The sequence below is a fragment of the Triticum aestivum genome, chromosome 2B (assembly GCF_018294505.1).
Source record: "Triticum aestivum cultivar Chinese Spring chromosome 2B, IWGSC CS RefSeq v2.1, whole genome shotgun sequence".
In the NCBI taxonomy this organism is placed as follows: domain Eukaryota; kingdom Viridiplantae; phylum Streptophyta; class Magnoliopsida; order Poales; family Poaceae; genus Triticum; species Triticum aestivum.
The window spans coordinates 654,959,535-654,983,063 of record NC_057798.1 but is presented as its reverse complement, the minus strand read 5'-3'; the positions used below and the strand labels follow the sequence as shown (position 1 = coordinate 654,983,063).

General features: G+C 39.8%; 2 protein-coding genes across 5 annotated transcripts; both read right to left on the bottom strand.

Annotated features, from left to right (window-relative positions):
• Positions 1–6,751: 6,751 nt before the first annotated feature.
• Positions 6,752–12,580, bottom strand: LOC123046522 (uncharacterized). 4 transcript variants are annotated; one of them, XM_044469920.1, is made up of 10 exons: positions 12,355–12,491; positions 11,625–11,734; positions 11,356–11,518; positions 10,141–11,181; positions 9,953–10,041; positions 8,864–9,037; positions 8,673–8,789; positions 8,337–8,516; positions 8,191–8,237; positions 6,752–7,326 (listed from the first exon to the last, which is right to left on the bottom strand). In XM_044469920.1, exons 2-10 carry the CDS (start codon positions 11,700–11,702, stop codon positions 7,092–7,094), a joined length of 2,124 nt encoding a protein of 707 aa, XP_044325855.1. In that variant the 5' UTR covers positions 11,703–11,734; positions 12,355–12,491; the 3' UTR covers positions 6,752–7,091. The 4 variants fall into 4 exon arrangements, with proteins under 4 accessions (XP_044325855.1, XP_044325856.1, XP_044325853.1 ...); XM_044469921.1 differs by lacking the exon at positions 11,625–11,734 and having other exon boundaries at positions 12,355–12,580; XM_044469918.1 differs by having other exon boundaries at positions 9,953–11,181; positions 12,355–12,489.
• A 588-nt stretch (positions 12,581–13,168) lies between these two features.
• LOC123046521 (putative DNA ligase 4) lies at positions 13,169–23,047 on the bottom strand. The gene is made up of 27 exons (XM_044469917.1): positions 22,633–23,047; positions 22,063–22,154; positions 21,897–21,982; positions 21,658–21,794; positions 21,371–21,445; positions 21,146–21,237; positions 20,958–21,029; positions 20,509–20,588; positions 20,387–20,424; positions 20,278–20,284; positions 19,844–19,999; positions 19,524–19,599; positions 19,297–19,421; positions 19,163–19,197; positions 18,872–18,930; positions 18,488–18,571; positions 18,281–18,373; positions 18,141–18,189; positions 17,908–17,995; positions 17,558–17,761; positions 17,309–17,434; positions 17,128–17,227; positions 16,946–17,051; positions 14,893–15,023; positions 14,647–14,805; positions 14,414–14,569; positions 13,169–14,308 (listed from the first exon to the last, which is right to left on the bottom strand). The coding sequence occupies exons 1-27, from the start codon at positions 22,966–22,968 to the stop codon at positions 13,546–13,548; spliced, it is 3,525 nt and encodes a 1,174-aa protein (XP_044325852.1). The 5' UTR covers positions 22,969–23,047; the 3' UTR covers positions 13,169–13,545.
• Positions 23,048–23,529: the final 482 nt, after the last annotated feature.

The following is a 23,529-nucleotide window of genomic DNA, read 5'->3' as shown; positions in this document are numbered from 1 at the left end:
ACTGGATGTTTCTGCTACAAATAGAAGGGTCAATGGAAGCGGAACTGCAAGAAATATCTAGCACATAACAAGAATGGTTCTTTTGGTAATGGTATAAAAGTTATACAAAGTTAATGTTATTACTCTTGTTTCTGTAAGTCACAAGTATTTGATATTGATCGATTGCTCTCGTTTGCAATTTGATGCAAGGACTACTGAAAGCTCACAAGTTGAGAAGAAATAAAGACGTGATGCTAGTCAAGGATGGTGATGGGATCGCTACTCAGGACCGATGGAATCATGGCTTTAATTTATCTTAAAGATTCATCTTAGGATCAAATAATAGTTATTACGTTCCAGAGTTGTATAAGACATTATATTTTGGATTATACGATGGATATTCTTATAAAGTTTTGAACAATATTGTTGAAGTGATTATAAGAATATGTTTGGATTTACCTCAGATTTTTGATAGTTTATTCATGAATCTTGATTTCAAATTTTAACATTAATGCTAAACATCTTGAGAAGACTGATGAGATCCACTTAAATGGGTCATTGCTTGGCTATATCAGGAAAAAATCTTCATATAGATGAAGTATTGAATTCTCTTAATTGAGAAATCATATAACATAATACATAGTAATGTATGAAGTCCGATGAACGAGTCAGGGCTTGGTGGATAATAATGCTTCATTAAAAACTAGGTAAATATGATTTACTTATAAATAAAAACTAAAATATTTGAATAGTTCAAAGGAATTTCAGAATGTATTTAAAAAGTTCAAATATTTTATAACGAAGATAAGGATCATTATGACAAAAGATAAAGTAATTCTTCAAGACTGAAGAAAATTATATGAGTCATAAGTTTAGCAAAAACATTCGAATAATTATGGAATTATTTATTACTGGTCTGCTTTTATACCTTGGGGTATAAATTGAAACGACAAGATATACACTAAACAGAGTATCGTATATTAATCTGGTTAATGAAACCATAAGAGTTATGGAAATTATTAACCAGATAAATGTTGTAGGATATCTCAAATAAAATGATTTGGGTTCCTCCATTGAAATGTTCAAAAGGCAAAATGTTTGATACAGATGGACACTTTTTCAAGAAAAGGTTTTCTTGTCAAAGAAATAAGTGGGAGGATATTACAGCTTAGAAAGGGTTATTGAATCTTTGACGGTGATAAGCAGAAATTAACAAACCGGAAATTATTTTTCTCATAGTTTGCATGCAAAATAACCGTAGATTAGTACATTGTATGTAGAAATTCTAAAACTTGTAACAGGTTAATCGGGAATATTGTTGAATTTTTGAAATTTTACAATGAGATATTCATCTTGGAAATAAGATGAACTAGCATACTACAAGAAAGCAATAGTTGCGCCCAGCTCAAAGGAATGGCTCATAGCCATGCACACTTGAATGAAAAAACTATATACAATTAAGTTTAGAACTTAATTGTAATTTTTCATAAATAATAATAAACAAGTTTAGAACTTGGTTAATACTTCAAAGAGTTTTTAAGGAAATGGATATTAAAAGAAGTTTCCTAAAAGGAAAGGATGTATAAATGATACAACTAGAAAAGTTTTAAAATCCTCAGGATACCAGATAAAAGTGCAAACTTCAAAAGAGTTTTTTTTTTTTGAAGATTATAACAAGTGAGCTGGTATTGAGATTTTGATCCTGTCAAAATGATAAAATTACTTTGTGTGTATATATATAACTCAGTGGGAGCTATATAGTATTTCTGATCCCATATGTACATGACATATTATGGAACAAAAATAATATATAAGCTTCTTAGCACAAAACAAAATAGTTTTTGAAACAAGTTTTCATCAAAAGCAAAGCAAGATATTGGACATAAAATAATCAATGAAAATAGATTAGTATGTCTGATTGAGCTAAAAGATTTATATATTATGACAAAGGTTTAAAAGGTTTAAATAGAGAAATTGTTTCTCTCGGTATCATATAACTAGATGCTTATGAGAATCAATTAATAAGATTGACTAGATGAAAGAAATTCATCTTGATAGTTATAATATATATGAAAGGGCCAAGATTTTTACTAAGTGTTAGTAACAGATATCAAGGATCTCAAAAGAATAAATGTATTATTTTGAGCATATGAAGTTAGAAAGTTCATTATTGAGAATATATGAATATCAACTTCATGATTGATACAATTAGGGCTATGATAAAATCGTTTTATGAACAATATTGTTGATTCTATAATGATAATTCTTGTTTTGAAAACATTAGATGTTTCAATGTTGTCTGAATCAAGAAATGTCTTGATATAATTGGATGTTACAAAAGTTGTAAGAAACCCATTAACACTATATTATGAGTATGGCCAATCAAGAAGAGTCTTGATATAAATGGGTAAGATCCAATAATCAAGAAATGTCTTGATATAATTGGATATTACAAAAGTTGTAAAAGAAACCCATAGACATTATGAATATAGACAATCAAGAAAAGTCTTGATATGAATGTTAGATCCAATAATCAAGAAATGTCTTGATATAATTGGATATTACAAAAGTTGTAATAAACCCATAAGCATTATTTTATGAATATGGCCAGTCAATAAGAATCTTGATATGAATGGGTGAATCTGAATTATGATTACAATGTATAGTCAAGAAGAGTCTTGATATAGTTGATGTGATTCTAAGTGCAATGAGTCTAAATGATATTTTATTTTGAATAAAATGTTATAGCTCAAAGAAAAATGGATTGAGATCCTGAAAATAGACAAGACTGACACAAATATTACTGAGTTTTGAATATGTCAAAACAAATGACAAAGGCTCTACTACAAGCAAAGCATGAGCAACACCAAATTACCCATAGGTGTTTGCAAAACCATGCAGCTAGATTATTGACTCTAGTGCAAGTGGGAGACTATTGGAAATATGCCCTAGAGGAAATAATATTGTATTATTATATTATTTATTCATAATTAAGAGTTTATATTTCATGTTATAACTATTATGATCCTAGAATATGTGATTTAGTGGAAAACTCATAAGCACGTGTGAAATGATAAACAATTAACAATAGGTTCTCAGTCTCGTCTCTAAGACTAGCTCAAGTGTTGTTGGTGATCATGTTTTCCGGATCTTAGGATATCGTTAAGTGTAACCATAGTCCTAAAACAACATTGAGGGTATGAGTTAGAAGAACAAGCATATTGAATCGACCCAATACTTGTCTGTTATGCTATGTGATTATATCGTCTGAAATCATATGTTACAACACAGAGTGTTAGCATGTGTTTTACTTCCTCATACCATGAGAGTGTCTCGGGTCACTTCCTACTAGACGATGGGCTTTGGGGTTGCTCAAACGTCATCTATAACAAGGTGATCATAACGACAACTTTCAGGCACACTGGAAAGTTTGACAAGTGACCAGACAACTTGAGAGTGGGATTTGCTCCTCCGATGATGCAGAGATATTCTTAGGGTCCTCTCGGTGTGAGGGCATCCATCATCGTCTGGCCAGACACAAGTGACTACGTCACGAGGATGTTGGAATACGTTAATGAGAAAGAAGAACAAAACTAGTAACATGAGCAACTATATAGTGAGCATAGTGATGACTGAGGAGGATACCGATGCACACCGGGTTTTGTAAAGTATCATGAAGAAAATGGAACATCACATGATAACCAAAGGTTAACTCGAATATCATTTGTGTAATCATAGGGACCGATATGGATGTCCACGGTTCCCCTATCGGTCATTGAACGAAGGGGTTTCGTTCATGTCTATGGTTTACCGAACCTACAGGGTCACAAGATTAAGGTAATCACGATCTACTGAGTGTTAGTGGGATGGGAGTGATGAGAATATATTTGTGGAATTATTTCGTCAATATCTGCAATAGTTCTGAGAGGTTCCAGAAGCATTTCGCGGTCATCGGAAGGGTTTCGGTGAATACCAGGTAATACCGGGTATTATCGATTAATTATATATAGGTGGAAAATGTTTCCGGGGATGTTAAGTTATATATATGTAATGGTCTAGAAGTGTTTAGAACATTTTATATTTAATTTAAATACCAACGGGCCTTAAAATACCAAGAGGTGGAAGGCTACTTGGGCCACAAGGGTGATACGTCTCCAACGTATCTATAAATTTTTTATTGTTCCATGCTATTATAGTATCAATCTAGGATGTTTTGTATACATTTACAAGCAAATTCATATCATTTTTTGGGACTAACCTACTAACTTAGTGCCCAGTGCCAGTTGCTGTTTTTTCTTGTTTTTGACTTTGCAAAATATCAGTACCAAACGAAGTCCAAATGCCACGAAACTTTTTGGAGATTTTTTATGGCGATAAGAGACCCTGGAAGCTTTAGGAGGGGATGAGAAGACAAAGCAGTGGCCCACTAGGCACCAGGGCGCGCTAGGGGCCTGGGGTGTGCCCTGGTAGATAGTGGGGCCCACAAGCCTCCATTTGACCTAACTCCGCCTCAATAAATTCCCAAAAATCGGAAAACCTACCAGGGAGTCCACGAAATACTTTTTACGCTGCCGCAAGCCTCTGTTCTTGAGAGATCCCATCTCGGGCCTTTTTTAGAACTTTGATGGAGGGGGATTCAATCATGGAGGGGCTCTACATCAACCTTGCCTCCCCTCCGATGATGCGTGAGTAGTTTACCACAGACCTACGGGTCCATAGTTAGTAGCTAGATGGCTTCTTCTCTCTCAACGTTCTTCAATACAATTTTCTCATTGATGTTCTTGGAGTTCTATCCGATGTAATTCTTTTATGTGGTGTGTTTGTTTTGATCCGATGAATTGTGAGTTTATGATCAGATCTATCCATGAATATTGTTTGAGTTTTCTCTGAACTATTTTATGCAAGATTGTTATAGCTTCGCATTTCTTCTAAGATTTATTGGTTTGGTTTGTCGAACTAGATTGATTTATCTTGCCATGGGAAGAGGTACTTTGTAATGGGTTCGATCGTTGCTATTAAGGGTAAAAAGATGGGGTTTATTCATACGTGAGTTTATCTTGTCTACATCATGTCATCTTGCCTAAGGCATTACTCAATTTTCTCATGAACTTAATACATTAGATGCATGTTGGATAGTCGTCGATGTGTAGAGTTACAGTAGTAGATGCAGAATCGTTTCGGTCTACTAATCTTGGACGTGATGCCTATGTACATGATCATTGCCTTGAATATTGTCATAATTCTTTGCTTTTCTATCAATTGCCCAACAGTATTTGTCTACCCACTGTGTGCTATTTTCTCGAGAGAAGCCTCTAGTGAAAACTACGGCCCCCGGGTCTATCTTTTATCGTGTAAAAAAATCCTAAAGTTACTTGCTGCAATTTTTCTTTATTTTATTTTATTTTATATTTTGTGCAATCTATTTATCTATCACCATACAATTTAATCTTGCAATTGACCGTCAAGGGATTGACAGCCCCTTATTCACGTTGGGTGCGAGGATTTGTTATCTTATGTGCGGGTATTGTTTACATAGTGTTGCTTGGTTCTCCTACTGGATTGATAACCTTGGTTTCATAACTGAGGAGAATACTTATCTTTATTGTACTGCATCATCCCCTCCTCTTCAGGGAAGTCCCAACGCAGCTCACAAGTAACAAAGGGCCCAAGAGGAGTTGCCCCCGCTAAATTGGACTAGGGAGGGAGTCCTACTCCCTCTCCTAGGACGGCGCCCCAAAGGGGACTTTCCCCCCTTGGTGGTCGCCCTCTCCCTCCCCTCTAACCTATATATACTAGGGGATTTCCATCCTATGGATATACAAGTTTTGGAGCCTCCTCTAGTTGATCTAGTTCTACTTCTTGTTGGTCCTAGTTGACTAATTAGAGCTAGCCCGAGCCACCTCTAATCCTCATAATTAGAAGCCCCGTGTCATTCTAATATATTCCCTCTAGTTCTCCGACAACGATTAGCTCTGGATGGTGAAGCGCTGCCAGATCGTGAAGACCGTACGCTTGCAACCAAGTAGAGGGGTCGTGCTTTCGGTCTTACATTCAAGGGATCGTTCGAGGGCGGTTCGCGGGATCATCATCGATGTTCGAGGGACTTCAAGTACGATCTACACGGACTCATCTACTTTCGCTGCACTCCGGGAGTTGGTAACGATCATTGATCACAACCTGTTATGCATCTTCATATTGTTCCTGGATGATCGTAGGGTGATTTTTTTTTTGTTTTCTACTATGTTTCCCAACACTATACACTACCTTGTACAATAATATTCGACACAACTCCAACAAACTCAACTTTTGCGAATATTCTTCATCCCCTTGGATTCATCCATGCATCGAACCTCCATGTATATTGGACTTGAGATTATACCATGAGCACCGTTGCTATTCCCAGACTCCGTATAACTACTAGTCCCTTCTTGTCTTCTTCGTAGTCAACACTCAAGCAAAAAATTAAGTTCCTCGTTACTCTAATTTGTGCTCCCAACTTCCGGAGTATCCGTTCAACGCCATCACACACTAATCACTAATTTGCGTGTAAGTGAACAACTGACAAATTGGACGCCACATATAAGAGTTACATGAACTCAACATCACCACTCTTTCTTGACTGTCTATCTGAAACTTGAAGGAATTTCACCGTCGTCCTTTGTCATCCTGAGTCAACTTCGCAATTGTCTCACCCTTTTTCCGAATAGTCTCTGACATGTCCCATAGCTGTAGCAATCCGCCTCCTTCTGTACTTGTCATCCGCACTTTGCCAGGAATATAACATGCATACATTGCAATCATATTATTTGCCAATATATATGATTTGATTCTGTACAAACATAGGCACATAATTTCATGTTTATTTACATGACAGATAGATTACAACCAAGTTTAATTACAACAGTAAATACTGATATATGTCCATCTCCATATCTGTATATTTACAAAGCACGAGAGCCAAACACCTGCATAGTTTGGAGGTTCACTTCCAACAGTAGCAGTTTGGGGCTGTACATTCTGCTGCTTGGCACATACATTTTGGGCGAGCCAAGATGCTGCTGCCCTCTTATTGACCAAGACATATTTGAACAGTGAACTGAACCACTCTAGGCTTAATTTGCTTCTAGCACCTCCCATTCGTTGTCGTCGTCATCCGAAGATGTGGTATGGTCCTTAGCATGGCTCCTATGAGGCAGATCATTTCTGTCATCGTTCCCCAAAGGCCGGTCTGTGTCAACTGACGCACTCTTACAGTCATCCTTGTGGGAAGAATTAGCTGAGCTGCTAGTTGTCACCAGGGCTGATTTAAGCTTGCTTACACGGGCGAGGATGCTTGATATTTCTCCTCTACAAAAGTAAAACAAGGGCATTCATATTCGGAGGTTGTATCGATAATACAAGAGCTAACTATGGTGGCCAAAGAGCTAGAAGCCAGTGTGCAGCTCAATTCAAAGCATGGCTTAGTAATCTTCACTAGTTAGGAGTTTTCTCCTTTTTAGCTCTGTTTTTTTCTTTACTTTGTTTGACACTTGTTAATCATGTAGTATTGGTTTATATTAACAATATAAAAAATGCACTGGGGAATTCCCCACTGTTATGCTAAAAAAAAAGGCTATCTCACATGCAGCACCAAGCTCCTTTTCTACAGGTTCTTGATGCCGAGGCCCCCCAGCTCGACCGGCCTGCAGTCATCGTACCATGCTACTGAGCAGTTGGCACCATTAGCGTCGAGGTGATCGGTTCAGAAGAACTTGTGCAACCACTTATCGATGGCCTCGAGCAGGCACTTATCGATGGCCTCAAGAAGCCACATGGGCATCTCAGTTGCCATCATGGTGTGGATGGAATCGCGGGCAGAATCGTTTTCACCATGACGAGCCACCCTCCTTTGATGATCATCCCGCTCACCAGCCACAAACTTGTTACCAGTTTTGTCCAATAAAGATTGGTAGTCAGCTACCAGATGGAAAGGCAAGGTTGGTAACTAGATTTTTCACTACGAAGAAGACACGAGTCACCAAAGTTTTGGCTGAAGAGTTGGGTGGTGGGGGAGTGCACCCACCCTCCTATCGAGATAGACTCCAAAACAAAAGGATGCACACGACATAGTATGGTAGAGCCTCATTTTGAAATTATACACACTAACACTGGTCAAATAAATGCATGTATGAATGAGCAGCAAGCCTATATGAATGGGAGAGTGTAACATACTGCATGATATCAATGATGTGACCCCGGTCCAACAATTGTTCTCTCAGCTGCAACGAGAAAATTTTGAATCCATTAATACAAGGTATGCAAGAAGAGTGTGTGTGTGAAAGAAACTGCAAAATCTACAAACTAATTTTGCCTATTACCAAAATGTTCTCTTCGGCTTCCTTTTGGAGCTTTCTTGACTCCTCCATTATGCTCCCCATTGTAGCTTCCTTCTCTTTACGTACCAATAGAGCTAATTTATCTTCTTGGATAATTTGCTCCATTGCTGTAGCCTCTTCCTCCAGCGAAGTTGCTAGACGTGCATCTTGTTGAAATTTAATCTGCGCAATCGTAGTGGGTATGAACATAAAGCATTACTATCAATTTCTTACTCACAAAATAACAGCATCCTTGTTCAATATTATTCTATTGGCATTTTGCTCTTAATTAAGTTTAGCTGTTGTTCATCAGAAAAAAAAAAGTTTAGCTGTTGTTACCTCCTGAACAGCTGTAAGCACTTCATTTCTTTGAGCAGCCAATTTGGTAAGCTTAGACTGAAGGTCCTGAGTTAGAGCCACCAACGAACAATTTTCTTCGCACACTACTTGAGCTTGCTATTTAGGAATGAATGAATAGTAAGCCTCATTTTCAATACATATGAAGATACCAAAGCATTAATAAATGGTACCTTATCATTTGACTCTTTGGAATTCTCAATGAGGTGATTAAAGTGCTCTGCCATGGCAAGAAAATTTTGATGTGCCTTGTCAGCATTTTGTTTTGCTAGTCGAGACTTTTCCTCCTGAAGCTCAACCTCTTTCATCTTCATGATTGTTGATTCATACAAACAGCTCAATAATTCCTGCAATGAGCTTTATGTGATTTTTCTACAAAATTCATGATCAAATTATTGTGTTCTACATATTTAACGAAATTACCTTATGTATATTACAGAATAATTTAAATTTTATTACAAAATTCGGTACCATAATTTGACAAGTGTTGGCATGCAAAATCTTGGCTTACCACTGACTAACTTGGAAAATTCAGGCCTTAAACAAAGCAAAAAAATCAATAAACAATGGAAGCTACCCTTCCCCAGACCCTGCGCAAGCGGGAGCTACATGCACCGGGCTGCCCTTTGTTTAATGGAAGCTTTTTAACCCCGGCCTCTGCATCTTAGATGCATGCAGACACACTTATAACAGAGTTTATTACATCATCAAGAAAAATTAATCTCGGCTAAAAAAGAAGAGACCAAAACATCCTGGCCAATAACTACCACGAGATATTATACCCACAAGCAAGACTACTCTATAAACTAATTAGTCTATCAGTGGCACGCAATCCAAATCAGGACATAAAGCAGGACCCATATGTTTCTCAATTTGTTTCAGTGTATTATCTTAATGCTTTCAAGTGAGGAAAAAGAGAAATAACTAGCTGCATGCATACCAATGACTGAAATAAGATTAAACTTCACAGTTTACATAAACATAACTAGATAACTGATAATTTGTGATTCCACAATTAAGAGTAAGGGTTGAATCAAAAGCAATCCCATTGACTTAGCTTTGTACCGTATTTTTAGACTAATAAGCATGTTTTTTCATAAAGGGTAATATATTAATATCAAACTGATATAAAAAACACCTGGCCTGAGACTAATAAGCATGTAAGAATACGAAAAAATTTACTGAGCTTTTAAAGTGATTTATTGGCAGGTAGGATTAAAAATATTGTTTCCAAGGAGAAAGCCTAGTCGTGCAACAGTTACCTTGCTTTTAGTGATATCAGAAATATTCTTGTTTATTTCAGTGATATGAAATGACTGAGTGGAGTTATCGAGAAATCCCTCACTTTTATCTGCACCAGGCATCACCCATTCTTCATTAGGCTGATCTGCATCAAGCTCAACCATCGGGCATAAGGAGTAGTGCTTATCACCATCGAAATTGCACGTACTAGTAAATGTTCCACGATGATTGAAATTGAGATGTATTGAAGGTAGCTCCTCATTATGAACTGTCTCGGAACCACCCTTTTCTTGAAAGGCTTGTAATGAATTGTCGATGATTTTGGATGAGGCAAATAAGTCAAATAGTTTGTGTTGGTCGTCTAGCTTAACAAAAGACTGCTCATTTTTCTCCTCGGTAAAATTCAAAGGTGCTTTTGTTGTCTCGTCAACTGTGCATAGATCGCCAAATAAATTGTAGAAGTTGCCATCATTTGCTGACTTGTGGAGTTCAGGGGTATTTTCTGCAGTACAGAGTGCACCCAACTCTTCTCCAGCATTATCTTTGTTTTCAAACAGAACTTGTAAGTCATTATTATCCTTTGGGTTGGAGAGCGTATGGACAGTTGGAGCATTTGGCAAGTTCTTTGATGTCTGTTTGCCTTCCTTTGAGTGAAAATTCGCAAGTAAGGTTTCCAAGTAACAGTTATCTCCTGACTTGGCGAAATCATGTTTACTTACCTCATCAGAAAGTTTCAGAGGCACTTGCCCTCCATGTTTCACTGCACAATCTGAAGGGCTCTCCATAAATAATGGCAACATATTCCCAGAAGAGGCAAGCAAATCTGATAGCTCATAATTATCATTATAATGCTTGTGGTTGCCTATTTCAGTCTCTGGAGTCACTTCATCTTTTTCAGCTGCACAATGATCATTACATCCTCCTGAATCAGACTGCTCATACTCTATCATATGTGGCTCCGTTGCAGATGTCGATGACGATCCAAGCAGAGCATAATGCTCCTGAAGAAGGCTGTTCATTACTGTTGTAGGAATTCTTGTTTCATTTATCACCACCTTATCCTCGATCTGGGAACATTTTTCTACTGTGTTGTTACTCTGGAATGGTCCATCATAATCTGAAAATGGATCACATTCACCAACAGTGCCACTGCTCTCAGCTGACGTAGCGAATAGGGCACTGGCATCCTCTTTAGCTCCTACTAGATCCACCAATGATATCCCTCCAGAGTGTAAGTTAGACTTCCTGCCTAACATTTGAAAACAAACAAGCATGAGACTGAAGGCCCCATTGAATAAACAACTAGCAGATGCACATATTTGATTGCTTTTTTTTTATTGCTACAAGTATTTCCACGTAATGGGTGAAAACAAACAACAGGAATGAAAAAAAGGGTGCAAACACAGTGCACAAAATTACTTACAATCAGCAGGTCCGTGTTCTGCATAATCAACATCTTGGAGTGTGAAAACTGTTTCGGTAGGTTCGCTTACTGCTGGAATGACATCGGAAAGAACAAATCCAACAGCTGCATCGACATCAGAGGAATACTGACTGGCTACAGCCTTCAATATTCGAAGATCAACCTGTAACACGAATACAAAGGAAAAAAATAACCTTAAATATGCCGTGTTTTCTTTATCTCGATGTACAGTTGCACATATGTTAGAATTGGTTGCATAAATACAGTACAAGATATTTGAGGTGGTTCACGTTCATGTTCATGTTAATGAATCCAGTCTCCAGGACGAAGTAAATCATGTTTGGCATTGGTTGACAGGGAAATCAGTAATCCAGCAGGGCTGCACAATGAAATGTCAGCATTTTATATTTATTTTTTGGAAAGGTTGAATAATGTCAGCGTAAATGACTTGATGCTTCGACATTTTACTTGGTTGTTGACTCCTTGCTACTTCTGTCACTATCTTTTACTGTATTTCCCTATAATTACTCCCTCTGTAAAGAAATATAAAATCGTTTAGATCACTATCTGCAGGCCTACTACTGATGTTCCTTCCATATATGATACACACTGAGCAGAGCATTTTTTCTTAATAGTATTCAATTATCCTTTATTGGCCTAAACCGGAAATTTGTCTCCCCCTAAGAAAAACTGAAATGCTCCCGGGAGCCTATTAATGGATTTTTTTTGAATTGCCCAATTAATAGATTTCATCAAACAGTTTGTCGGCAACCCATATGGTGGTGCCTTGTAGGAGATAGAGCAAAAAAAAAATGCGGAGGAGGAGAGAAAAGAAGATTCTCCAAATAGAATCTTCGCGTGTAAGCTAGATGAATTACTCCAATTTTTATTTTATTTCTGCTAAATAGGACTATATTATAGAAGAAATTGACCTTGAGGTATTTACAAACAAAAACATGAACAAATCTTGTGGAGCCAGCCAGCCGGACCAATCCATACCTGTGGGAAGACCTCTCGCAGGGCGCAGAAGACCTGCTTGAATGTCATCGCCGACGCCTCCAGAAATAGAAAGGGGCTGGATTTTTGGTCAAGGAGAAGGGGGCTGACATGAAGGTTGGGGGGAGTGGAGAAAACCAGTGAGACAGAGAGAGGGGGTGACGGATGGAAAGAAGCCGAGGGAGACGACAGGTGAGGAGGAAAAGCTCGGATGGGGACGGGCCAGTTACTCGCGAATATTCATGGCGTATAGAATGGCAGCTGGGGCCGCAGGTCGTGGGGGCCATACGGTCAGTGAGTGCCACGGCGTGCGGCGCTTGGCTCCCGCCTTCCTGGGACGCTGGGGCGCGAGGAGACCGGCTTGTCAGTGACACGGATACTGTCGCTCCTTGTCTTGTCTCACGGTGGGTTGACTAGGACAGCAACCAGAGGACCCTTTAAAAAAAATACTTCCCTCAAAAAAAAAAAAAAAACTGGACGTGTCCAGTGTTGCCGACACGGAGGCCGTTGGCACGTCAAGTTTCAATGTGGTCCACCCGTCACACATCGTGTGCGTTTCTTTCCCAGTGCTGCCGACCACCCGTCACGCCCACCGCGAGCCCGTGGTGTCGCGTCGTGCGCCTTCCGCTACACGAGGCCTCATCTGAGACCTGGACAGACGGGCCGTCCTGGTGCGCAAGCTGTTCTGTAATTCGCCGCCGGCTGAAGCGCACGACGGCATGGGCAATGGACGCGTCGACGCCTGACGGAAAACCAACCCAGCCATAGGGCCGAACCAGGCTACCGACGCGACTACGGGACACACTTTGCAAGCCAACGAGTGCTGCAAGCCATCACAGTTTGGTCCAGCATCAGTTTTTTCAGGCACCTCACTCCTCAAGGCACAAGATAATTAGGGCGATGATTCGGACAGGGTTGATAGTTACAAGCATCTGTCATATTTACAGGACCGTGGAAACGGTGAAAAAAGACGTGCTGCATACATGCTACCCCGAGCCCAAAGAGGCGAAGCATTCTCACCAATCTTTCAGAAACTCGTCGGCCAGATCTTTGTAGCTCACCTTTTTCTTCTTCGGAGCCACGGGGTTTGGATCTGGGGCTGGAACCCCCGCACTGTATGACGAACTTCCTGCACGCGGTGCCGGAGCCATGGGATTGGATGCAGAGCCTCCTGTCTCAGGCACCGGAGCCCTGTTACGTGGAACTTCTCACACGCGGCGGATCGTGCTCAACTTTGGCTGGGGGAGCGCTGCTTGCGTCTTCCCTAAGCGACGGTATCATGTCGAGAAGCATCGCATGCAGAGGATCCACCATCTGTTCTATCTTCTCGGCTGCCATGCTTGTTCCTTCACCAGCGTCTGCTCTTTCAGAAGTTCCTTTGCTTTCGAACTTTGGACTGGTTGTCGTATCCTCTGCTGCACTCAATTTGACGACTTTTGGCTCTCGCTCATCCAGTGTGATGAACTGGGCACCTGCTGGCGGTCCTTGGTCTTCATCCAGGCTATCTTCTTCCATCTTTACGACAGAATCTGTGCCCAGCTTTTGATCTTCACCTGTTTCACCAGGGCCGCTTTCGTCAGATTCACGATAGTCTATTTTTGCTTGCCGGGTTCCTCTTCTAGCACTTGTTCTTCGAACTGGTCTAGGAGCAGCTCGAGGTGGTCGTTGGTCCTTGTCACTGTTATCTTCTTCCATCCTGGAGATGTGATGTGTGTTCAACTTTTCATCATCTTGACCTGTTTCACCAGGACCGTTTTCTTCAGGTTCACCATCATCTATTTTTGCCTGCTTATTTCCTCTTCTAGCCCTTGTTGTTCGGACTGGCCTAGGAGCAGCCCGTACAGTTTTCGAACTACCGCTGGCCGCCCTGCCCCTTTTCCTTGCATGTTTAACATGAGATATTTCAACATCCTCATTTTTAGCAGTCTTGTCATTAGAGGGCTGGGCCATTTCCTCACTGAAATAAAACATCACGATAACAATCAAAAGGTAAATAGTTGTTTTCATAGATGATGAAATGGTGGATACGCTGAACCTTCAAATGTTAACATTCAACATATACCTCCTTTCGATTTGTATTTCTTCTAATGTATCTGGTTTAAGGTTGTAGGCGGTTTCAGGCAGTTTCATTTGTTTCTCCACTGAATCTTCTAACCACTTGTTACTGACAACATGCAATCTTTTGTCGTGTAGGTAACGCCTCTCAGCTGGAGAGAAGCTGCATAAACAATAGACTCATTACTGTTCCTATTCCCTGTCACTCACATAATACACAAAAAAACATTAAATCATCACCTCTTGTACAATATGTCAAAATTGTACACCTGAAGAACTGAAACTATAACCAAATGTGTGGCAGGAGCAAGGCTACTGCAATACTGACCACCATGCATTGTAAGGTCCTGCTTCACCCTCTTTAGTGCAAGATCAGATATTACATTGTAGTCCTCATTCCTTCAGGAAGAGAACAAAAAAAAAAGGAGAAACAAATAAGTAGTGACATTACATGGAATATGATATTTGACAGTAAATGAGACTTACACTAAAGGTGCATGATACAAGTAAACGCAGCAACCCTGGAAGAAGCAGAATCTTTCATCTGCATAATACTTCTTTTTGTACCGATGTACCATGCTTGGATCAACAGTAACTTTGTCCATGTTGATGAAAATCTGAACAAGAAGTCAATGAAAGAACTGAAACTATAATCTTAAACTAGCCCTTATAAAAGGGCAAAAGGCAGCAATATTTCAAGACAGCCTGCAACACCTTCGCTGCCACTCGCTAGTCAGAGCAACCTTCTTAGCACAAGCTAAGAATTTTATGTGTTAAAACAACTTTAACAACAAATTGCAATGCCAGGGGATGCAAACAATACATAGTTCTATGGCGAAGTAACAATGCAAAATTATCTTTGGGTGCTGTCAACCAAACTATTATCTTTGGGTGCTGTCAACCAAACTTCAACAGTGGTCGTTGGGTAAGTTTTTGGATGAACATTATCAAGAGATTTAAATTGGTGAAATATGTCGAAGATTTATGTGTCTGAAAGGGATATTGCAACATGATTTCTCTAACTAGGAGATATCCAATGGTGATTTCTCTAACTAGGAGATATCCAATGGTGATTTCTCTATCTTTGAGGCGTTATTCACAAAATGTACATATAACTGGCCTTCAGATATCCTTAAAGCTAGCCTATTCCAGATTCATCTGATCCCAAGGCTCGTGTTGAGGGGTTTCCATGTAGCTTCCAGCCAGCTACAGGGTGTACTGTAGTATGTGGCTATGTACACCTTCTACTACTAGTAATTTGTACGTGCTTTGCACGTGAGATTATTATGTATAGTCACAATACTAAATCATTAAATTAGAGCACCTATGTTTTGGTAAATTTGTCATGTAATCTTGAAAAGGATATTTCTGTAGTCTCTTCACTACAGTACTAACAATTTTCTATATGAAGAATGCATTAGGCAAAACCTTTACTTTTTTCCAAAAGATATGTTATTGGTGTGTTTCTGAAATCTTCTAATTTTTTAAATGCAAACATGAAATATAGGGCAATTAGTTTAATGTAACTAATTCACCTTTTCACACCTTCAAGTCATATTTTACTCTGTTCTAAAAAAGTCATATTTTACTCATAATTTCTATTTCACTTGCGTGTCCTCGACCTCAAAGGTGTTTTAAATAAATTAACATCATGTTAAAAATCCAGATCTAAATTTTCTATTTGAACATTTCTTTAAAAACCAAGCAATGTTGCCATTTACACTACTCTTTTCTAATTCCTCCCATGTGTTGAACGGTAAACTGCTTGCTAGCTAGCCTCTGCATCGACACTTCCCGAGATACTTCTAGCATGCACTGGCGTTTTTACTTCACATGGCCTGCTCTGAAGCTAGTTGGTTCTCACGTGAAAGTTCAGAAGCGAACGTCACGTCACATGCTGATGGAAAGAGAGTGGTGCCCAACCGCGAATCCCTGGGATACTAGCCGTAGGATTGTCACATCTAATGGCACATGTGAATCCACGTTTCCACAAATTCAAATCAATCAATCACAGCCGTACGACTGTAAAGATCCAACGGCTCGTATGTCATATTATTGGTACACTATATAGTAGTAAGTATAGATATAACTGACTGAGAGAACTGAGCACCACTCAGTTTGTGGGGCCACGTGAACATCAACCCACCCAGGGGCTGATCTAGATTCAAGGCCAAACAAGGCCAGGGTGCACAGCTCAGGGGCTAAGGAGGATACACCAAATTGGTGTAGAGCCCATGAGATAGGAAAAAGATGTTGGGCCCTGATGCATGTGCACCCTGGTAGCCTAACGTGGCTCTGTCGCTGAACCCACCCACCGGGGTTCAACTCATGGTATTGGTGCCTGGTGTCTAGGTCATCGTTCTTCTATAAACAATGCCAACAGCTTCCATAGCCTGCTGTCTACGTCATTCTTCTATAAACAATGTCACCAGCCATACTATAGCTGGTAGCATGATTAATTCAGACCCCCGTAACACATCTTGATTCTGGAAAATTGCAACAATAAAGCATTTGCCGCATACAAAAATAAGCTTTGTACCTGCTTCAGGTCAGAAACATCGATGTCCCAGTAGTAAAAATCAGCGTACGAGTCAATCTCTTCAGGAAATTTGTGCCTAGCAAAATCTGCAAGAAAGAGGATATACCTGCACAGCGAAATGCATTAGAATATGTTGGGTAAAAAGATTAGAGAGGAATATGTGATATAAGCAAAGGACGAACTTGGGTTGCAAACGAAGAAGTATTTTTTGCTTGCAACAGTCCAAGATCCAGGAATAATGAATGATCCTTCCGTGGCGTATGGCCGCCTGATATTTGATACCTGAGAGTGCAGCAAATAGCCTCAAACTTACTCAGCACCCAGGATAAGGAAAAGTAGCCTTGCACAACAAAAGTGGAATACCTTTCTTCTCTGCTGCTATGCAGTGAGTAACAGAGTCATTAAGATTCATCGAGAAAGATCCTCCATTCTCCACAACCAGTTTATGGAAATAGTCGAGGTTATATGACGGAGGGGTGTTGACAAAATCTAAGTATGATAAGGAATGTACCATTCTGAATATATGGTGTGCTTTTAAAGAATGCAGATATGGTTGCTCGACCTTCTACACAAATGTGTAGGTAGTGGCATATATGCCAAAAAAAAGGATACAGAACATCGTGTTTGCAAATATCAGGGTTTCGCCCTTTAAGCCTGATATGTCAGTCTTCATAAGATGTGAAGGGATGATTGATACATTCTTCTTCTCCCCCCTTTTGTTTATTTTTGGGTTCTTTAAGTTGTCGTTTTTCAGACTCTTATCATCTTCTGCCTTGTGCATTGACCCATTACTTGAGTGCACGATCTCCACAAATGCTGCAATGATCAATATTCCAGAGTTCATCTTTCAGATATATAATTAATATGCATGGCATCAGAAGCAATGTGCCTTACTGTGAGATATTCAAATTGAAATGAGGGTATTGATACAACAAAATTATTAAAAGCGCAAAAAGAATTACATTGCACATCAAGGCACTCGTGCCATGGCTTATCATATCTCACTCGTTGAATGCGGGGGAACCTCAAGCAGTATGGGGCAGCAAAAACCTTCAATATATCGGAAGCAATTGTCAAGAACCAATTGGAGAGCAAATCAGTGATTGGCTAAATTGGACAAGAAGAGATATTTCTTGAGCATAACTTTTTTAAAGACTGCAATACAACAAGTATTCGATTCTTTAAAATGAATTACCTCGGATTTGATTGTTCGAATATCACTTGTTATAGATAGTATGACTGACCTGCAATTCGTAATTTAGCAGATCAGATGCTTACTACAGCTGAGGCTGGCTAGTAAGAAGCCAAGAACCCAAACGATTAAAGAAAGCTTACTTATCAGTGCTTTCTATCCAAACATCTGGCCGCTCCTTCGAATTGTTTGTTACTTCATAAAATCTGGGTGTTTTTTGGGGGGTCCCACTTTTGCTGATTAAAAAAATAGCCATTCATGAGACGGAAATGGGGTGCCTTAACAAATAAATTCAAACATGTAGCATACTAAACTAATAATAATGCAACAGCAGAAACAAAGAAATATACCTAAAGTGGGGCTTCAGTTTCGTGACTAGAGTGGCAAGTTCTTCATCGGAGAGACCGGTACCGACTCGACAAAATGAAAGAAATCTTGCAAGGATAGCAAAATACATAAAGGTAGGAAACACAAACTTTGACAATCTGACCATATCAAAAGCTCGTAAGAAACACACTGAGAACTATTAGAACATGAAAAACTGAACGATCAAAATGCTATAATTTCTTTACTTGCTTATTTTTTCCTTTTGAGACCAGAACTTAGCTATTAAGAAAGTCAATATAGTATTAGGAGAACCGAATTCCCTCTCTTAACCATATATCCTCCTACTTTCCCCCACATTGGTAGATATAAAGGTACACAAACTACTGTAGGAGAAAAGGTTTGCTTACCTTTTGGGGTGACTATTATCATCTGAAGACACTGCAAGACCAACTAAAAACTGTGCAACCTATAAATCGATTTCGAATGATCAGAATTCCTTCATAGCATCCACTTGGAAGAACAAAGATAATTTAAGTATGGTCTTAGCATTACAAGAAAATTGCAATTGGTAAGTCATGAGTTGTTATGTAAGAATCAAGAGAGTACACATTCAAAACTTTGCACCTCAGCTAGTGTTAATGTTGAAACCAGAACAGTGAAAGAAGTATGTGAAATTCAAAACAAGCACATGTACACACCTCTCCTCCTCGACGCCCTGATCCATAATATCCACCTAAAAAATAAAGGAATGGACATACACTCAATCACTGCGCTCAATCAACAGGTGGAAAAGTTTACTGTTAATACTTCAAGTAAGCATCATGATGCTGACCTATAATAATAACATCCAGATCAGCACCAGCATGTATATAATCAGGCTTTAGTTTAAGCCACTTTCCAGTTCGATCACCAGGTTCCCATTTGGAATCAAGGTCCTTTAGTACAATTCCCTCATCTCTAATCACAAACAATGGATTGAAAAATCATGAGACCACATTTAGTTATTAGTGTTACAAACAGATTGCTACGTAGTTTTGTGTTTAGGAAGTGGAAACAAACCTGTTTTCGACAGTCTCCTTGAAGAATTTCTCAACGTCTTCAATATTGGGAGCAAAAATGGACCAGCATGGTTCATCTACAATTTGCAAGCATAACTACTGTTATATATTACTGAAAGGGAAAAAAAAGAGATATAGCAAAAAAATCAAGCTCGTTACGCACTGCAGAAAATAAATTTGTAAAGATTAAAAAAATACATGTCAAAGCAAAAAAGACAGTTCTGTTAACACCCCTGTGGAAATTTTTTTGAAGATGCCATCTAGATTAATTTATTTGAATCAGATGTCAAGTTGAGACGGCATATAACTTTCAGAAGCTACCTGGGGGACGATGGGTGTTTAGACCACCTGTTGGGACCAAAATCTCAAGACGACCCTTTAAAGGTTTGACAACCTTCCGCAGAATTTCATGCCGCTCCGACAAACTTTGGTGGATAACACTAGTGTCTCCAGAATAAAGAATGTCAAAAGCAATATCTGCACATTCCTAGCGTCAAGCAAAACATGGCCAGCATGAAAAGAAAAAGTGATATGAAAAACTGAAGGGTGAAATAATGTCATAATTAAGTATTTGTGAACCAAAGGAAAATAATTTTAAGGTCATGTGTTAAATGCATATAGGTCTACCCAAGCGAGAAACAGTTGTCCTAGTGTTTTCAGGACACTGACACCCAAAAGGTGTTTCATTACCAATTTGCCGGTTAGGTATCAATACAGAAAGCAAGATGCAAGAAGCAGTTAAAAGTGAAGGATACAGCACAACTGCAAGGGAAAAAAGGTAAATTCAGTTAGATAGGCACTGCCATATGCCCATACCAGGGTGAACCTAAAATGAACCTATAGTGAACAAGTTAATGATAAAACCTGTCGATTTGTCTCCAGCCCCTCACTAGCAGCCTTTGCTGTGAATAAAATAGTTTGAGTTCACTGTAAAATATTCAACAGAACATGCAAAACATTACTAATTCCAATGAAAGTTTAAAAACCTATTTCCTGGTTTGAGCCAAATTCAGCAAACCGATTCAGCGCAGTGTCCCAAACAAGCATCTCCCCATCCAAAATACACCTGAGGATTCAGTTGAATTCATATCAGAGTTAAGAATGAGTGACCAAGTTGTATTGTGAAATAATCTACACAAAACATTGATATCATTCCCACAGAGAGCTTATATTGTCAAGGAAATAATATAAGGGGCAAAGATCCCATAATAACTCAGCACATTCGGGTTTGTCTATCTAGCTAACTAGCCAAATAAGACCAACAAACTGACTACATGTTCCAATAATCACTGGAAAATTTTTGTCCATTTGATTATTATGATAAGACTAAGCCCTGAGATGGACTTCTTTCATGCAAAGTCTGGCATCATTTCTTATTAATGCTACAGTACCCCCAAAAGAGAGGATACTACTGCTTAGTAATAATAAACAATACCTGTCAACCAGGATATTTTCCTTAATAAATTTGGACATCCCAGATGTATATTCAGAATGATCAAGAAAGGTCCTGACATACAGAAAACATTAGTGGGCCAACATGAGGCTCTCTGTAATATGAGAACAACTCAACAAATATATACGTTTCAGAAGAATGTGCAAGTAAATAGGAACAATTTAATTTACCGTGAGAAGAAATGAATCTCTTCCCCATGCTTATGAATTTGGATACGGTCACCATCAAATTTGCACTCAGCAACCACTGGTTTGCCGTGAAGCTGGAGACAGGGAGGTGGCAGTTTGACGAAGCAGATTCAGGTGATGCCAAAGAGAAATACAGAGAAGGTATTTCCTTGGCAATAGTTACAACATGCAGTGTCAAACTAGGAGCTAGAAAAAACAAGGAAATACCTTCTTCCATGCAGATGAAGCGTTACCGACTCTCATAGCTAGCTGAGGCCTCACAGCCTTTCCGACTTCTATATCCTGATCATACAACATAGGAGTAACAGAAGTAATGAGGAAATTGTGTGTGCCTGAAAGACATTCAATGACCTATCCATCCAAAAGATGACTCCATGCATAGACAAAAGAGCAAAAGGTAAGAGCTATGAAATAATACTACATTTTCAAGACTTTGACCGTTGAACCATAAATAGTATGTGTCAGAAACAAAGTACAAGCAACAGTATAATCACCTGACGTTTATGCCTTTGACTTCGATCATTAAGCTTTTCACAGACCCATTTTAAGTCACAAGTGACATTGAACAAGTCCTCAGCGTCAGGATGAAATTCATGGAATATGCTCTTCTCACTGATCCCCAATTTCAAGTCTATGATGGTACAGAAAACATCAAAAGAAATTCAAACGTACTGTTGGAATGCGCATGAAATTATTAAGTGTAAAGAAACGATAGTGTGGAGAACAAGTTCACCTTTAATAATAATCATTAGAAGCCACTTCATTTCAAGGGCATTGGTTTTCTTGATCAGACTTGAAAGAACCGAAGCCTTCTCAGACCTATACAAAATGAGGAAGAACTTCTGATTTCTGACTTTCAGTCATACACGAATTCGAAGAAAAATAGATTCATAAGCTACCTAGTATCACTTGCAGATAGACGATCGAGTGCGTCATTAACCTCCTTTATTGTCAATCCGCCAGAAGTCATTCCTTGTCTCCGCTGCAGCACCTGAGTAGAAAAAGGAAATTATGTCAAAAGCGGCCTGAAAAAAAGGCAAGTTAAGCTGCTAGAACAAGCAGCATCTTAATAATTCAGCTACATGTGTTTTGAACTACATCGGCGTTTCTTTACACATTTATAGTATCAAACCAATGACATCATACAACTACCAATGAGGCTTCCAGCCTTCTACTTTCGAGCCATTAGACCATTTTTCGTTACAAGTTGTGCACCCGAATCACAAGAACACACTGACGATAGCCAGTGGTACATTGCTAAGCATATGAAGAAACATCATGTCAAGCACACAGCTGAAAGGTCAAACCCCCAAGTCAACCTCTAATCCTCAACGGCTAAACCCTACCCAATTCAATCAGTTGGCACAATCCATCGAACCCCACACAGCAATCCATCGACAGCGAAACGACGTAGTGATTACCGAGAATGACAATGCTGAATGGTGGGGAAAAAATGGTCCCGACTGTACCTCGGCGGCTACGAGGGAGAAGTTGCCCGCGTTGCGGCCGCCGCCGCCGCGGCGCCAGTTGGTGAGCCGGACGGCGTCGGGGGAGTCCTTGGCGATGCCGAGCGCTTCGACGAGGGCGGCGGCGAGGGCGGCCTCCTTGAGGCCGTAGGAGCCGCGCTCGCGGTCGAGGGACGGGAGGATGAGGCGGAGCGCGCTGAAGTAGTCGTCCCTGCCGCTGGCCCCGTAGGCGCGGTCGAGGAACGTGCGGAGGCGGCCCCGCTTCTTCGCGGACGTGCGGTCCCGCGTCATGGCCTGGAACATCGCCACCAGGAGCCCGAACCGCACCGTCGCCGCCATCGCCGGCGTCGTGGGTGCGGGGTGGGGACGGCAGAGGGTCAAACCAGGGGCTTCTCTGCAAAACGGTGCCGCCGCTATATTGTTTTTTTTTTTTTGCCTTCGTTCCTTCTCCCGCACGAGCTCGAGACGGTTCGGAGGAATGACGTGGTTTACTTTTGTGTACAAGGCCCAACAGACAAACTACATTCGTTCGTTGGCCCATCTTTGCTTTCGTTCTCCTAAAAAAAAGGTAACGTGGCCGTCACCGTATAAGGCCCGAAACAAAGGAGTGGAGAGATTGTTGTGTTTCAGTGTCTAGTTTATTTTACATTGTTGATTCTAGTACAAAGCATCCCCGTTTTGTGTTTAGGAGGATTAGAGTTCCATTCCAACACTGGGCTGGTCTCTAAATGCCAGGCAGCTAAACATAGCATTTGATAACTTGGATGTAGACACTTGCTCATAGGTTATACCATTGTGATTAGAGTTAAAATGGTCCCACTTTATCTTTTCCTTTGCATGTTCAAATGGCTGAACATTATTCATGTTTTCCCATCCAGACATCATTGTCCGATATATGGC

Bases quoted from the DNA above. Each gene is read 5' to 3' on its own strand.
- LOC123046522 (XM_044469918.1), bottom strand. From the start codon at position 11,702: ATGCCAAACATGATTTACTTCGTCCTGGAGACTGGATTCATTAACATG. The intron at 11,182-11,355 runs GTAAGTAATTTT...TTCAAATGTTAG, and splicing joins AGAACACGGACCTGCTGATT to GCAGGAAGTCTAACTTACAC. The intron at 8,790-8,863 runs GTACCATTTATT...ATTCCTAAATAG, and splicing joins CCAAAGAGTCAAATGATAAG to CAAGCTCAAGTAGTGTGCGA.
- LOC123046521 (XM_044469917.1), bottom strand. From the start codon at position 22,968: ATGGCGGCGACGGTGCGGTTCGGGCTCCTGGTGGCGATGTTCCAGGCC. The intron at 18,931-19,162 runs GTGTGTACATGT...ATCGATTTATAG, and splicing joins CAGGGCGTCGAGGAGGAGAG to GTTGCACAGTTTTTAGTTGG. The intron at 18,190-18,280 runs GTAAGCTTTCTT...TACGAATTGCAG, and splicing joins TGGATAGAAAGCACTGATAA to GTCAGTCATACTATCTATAA.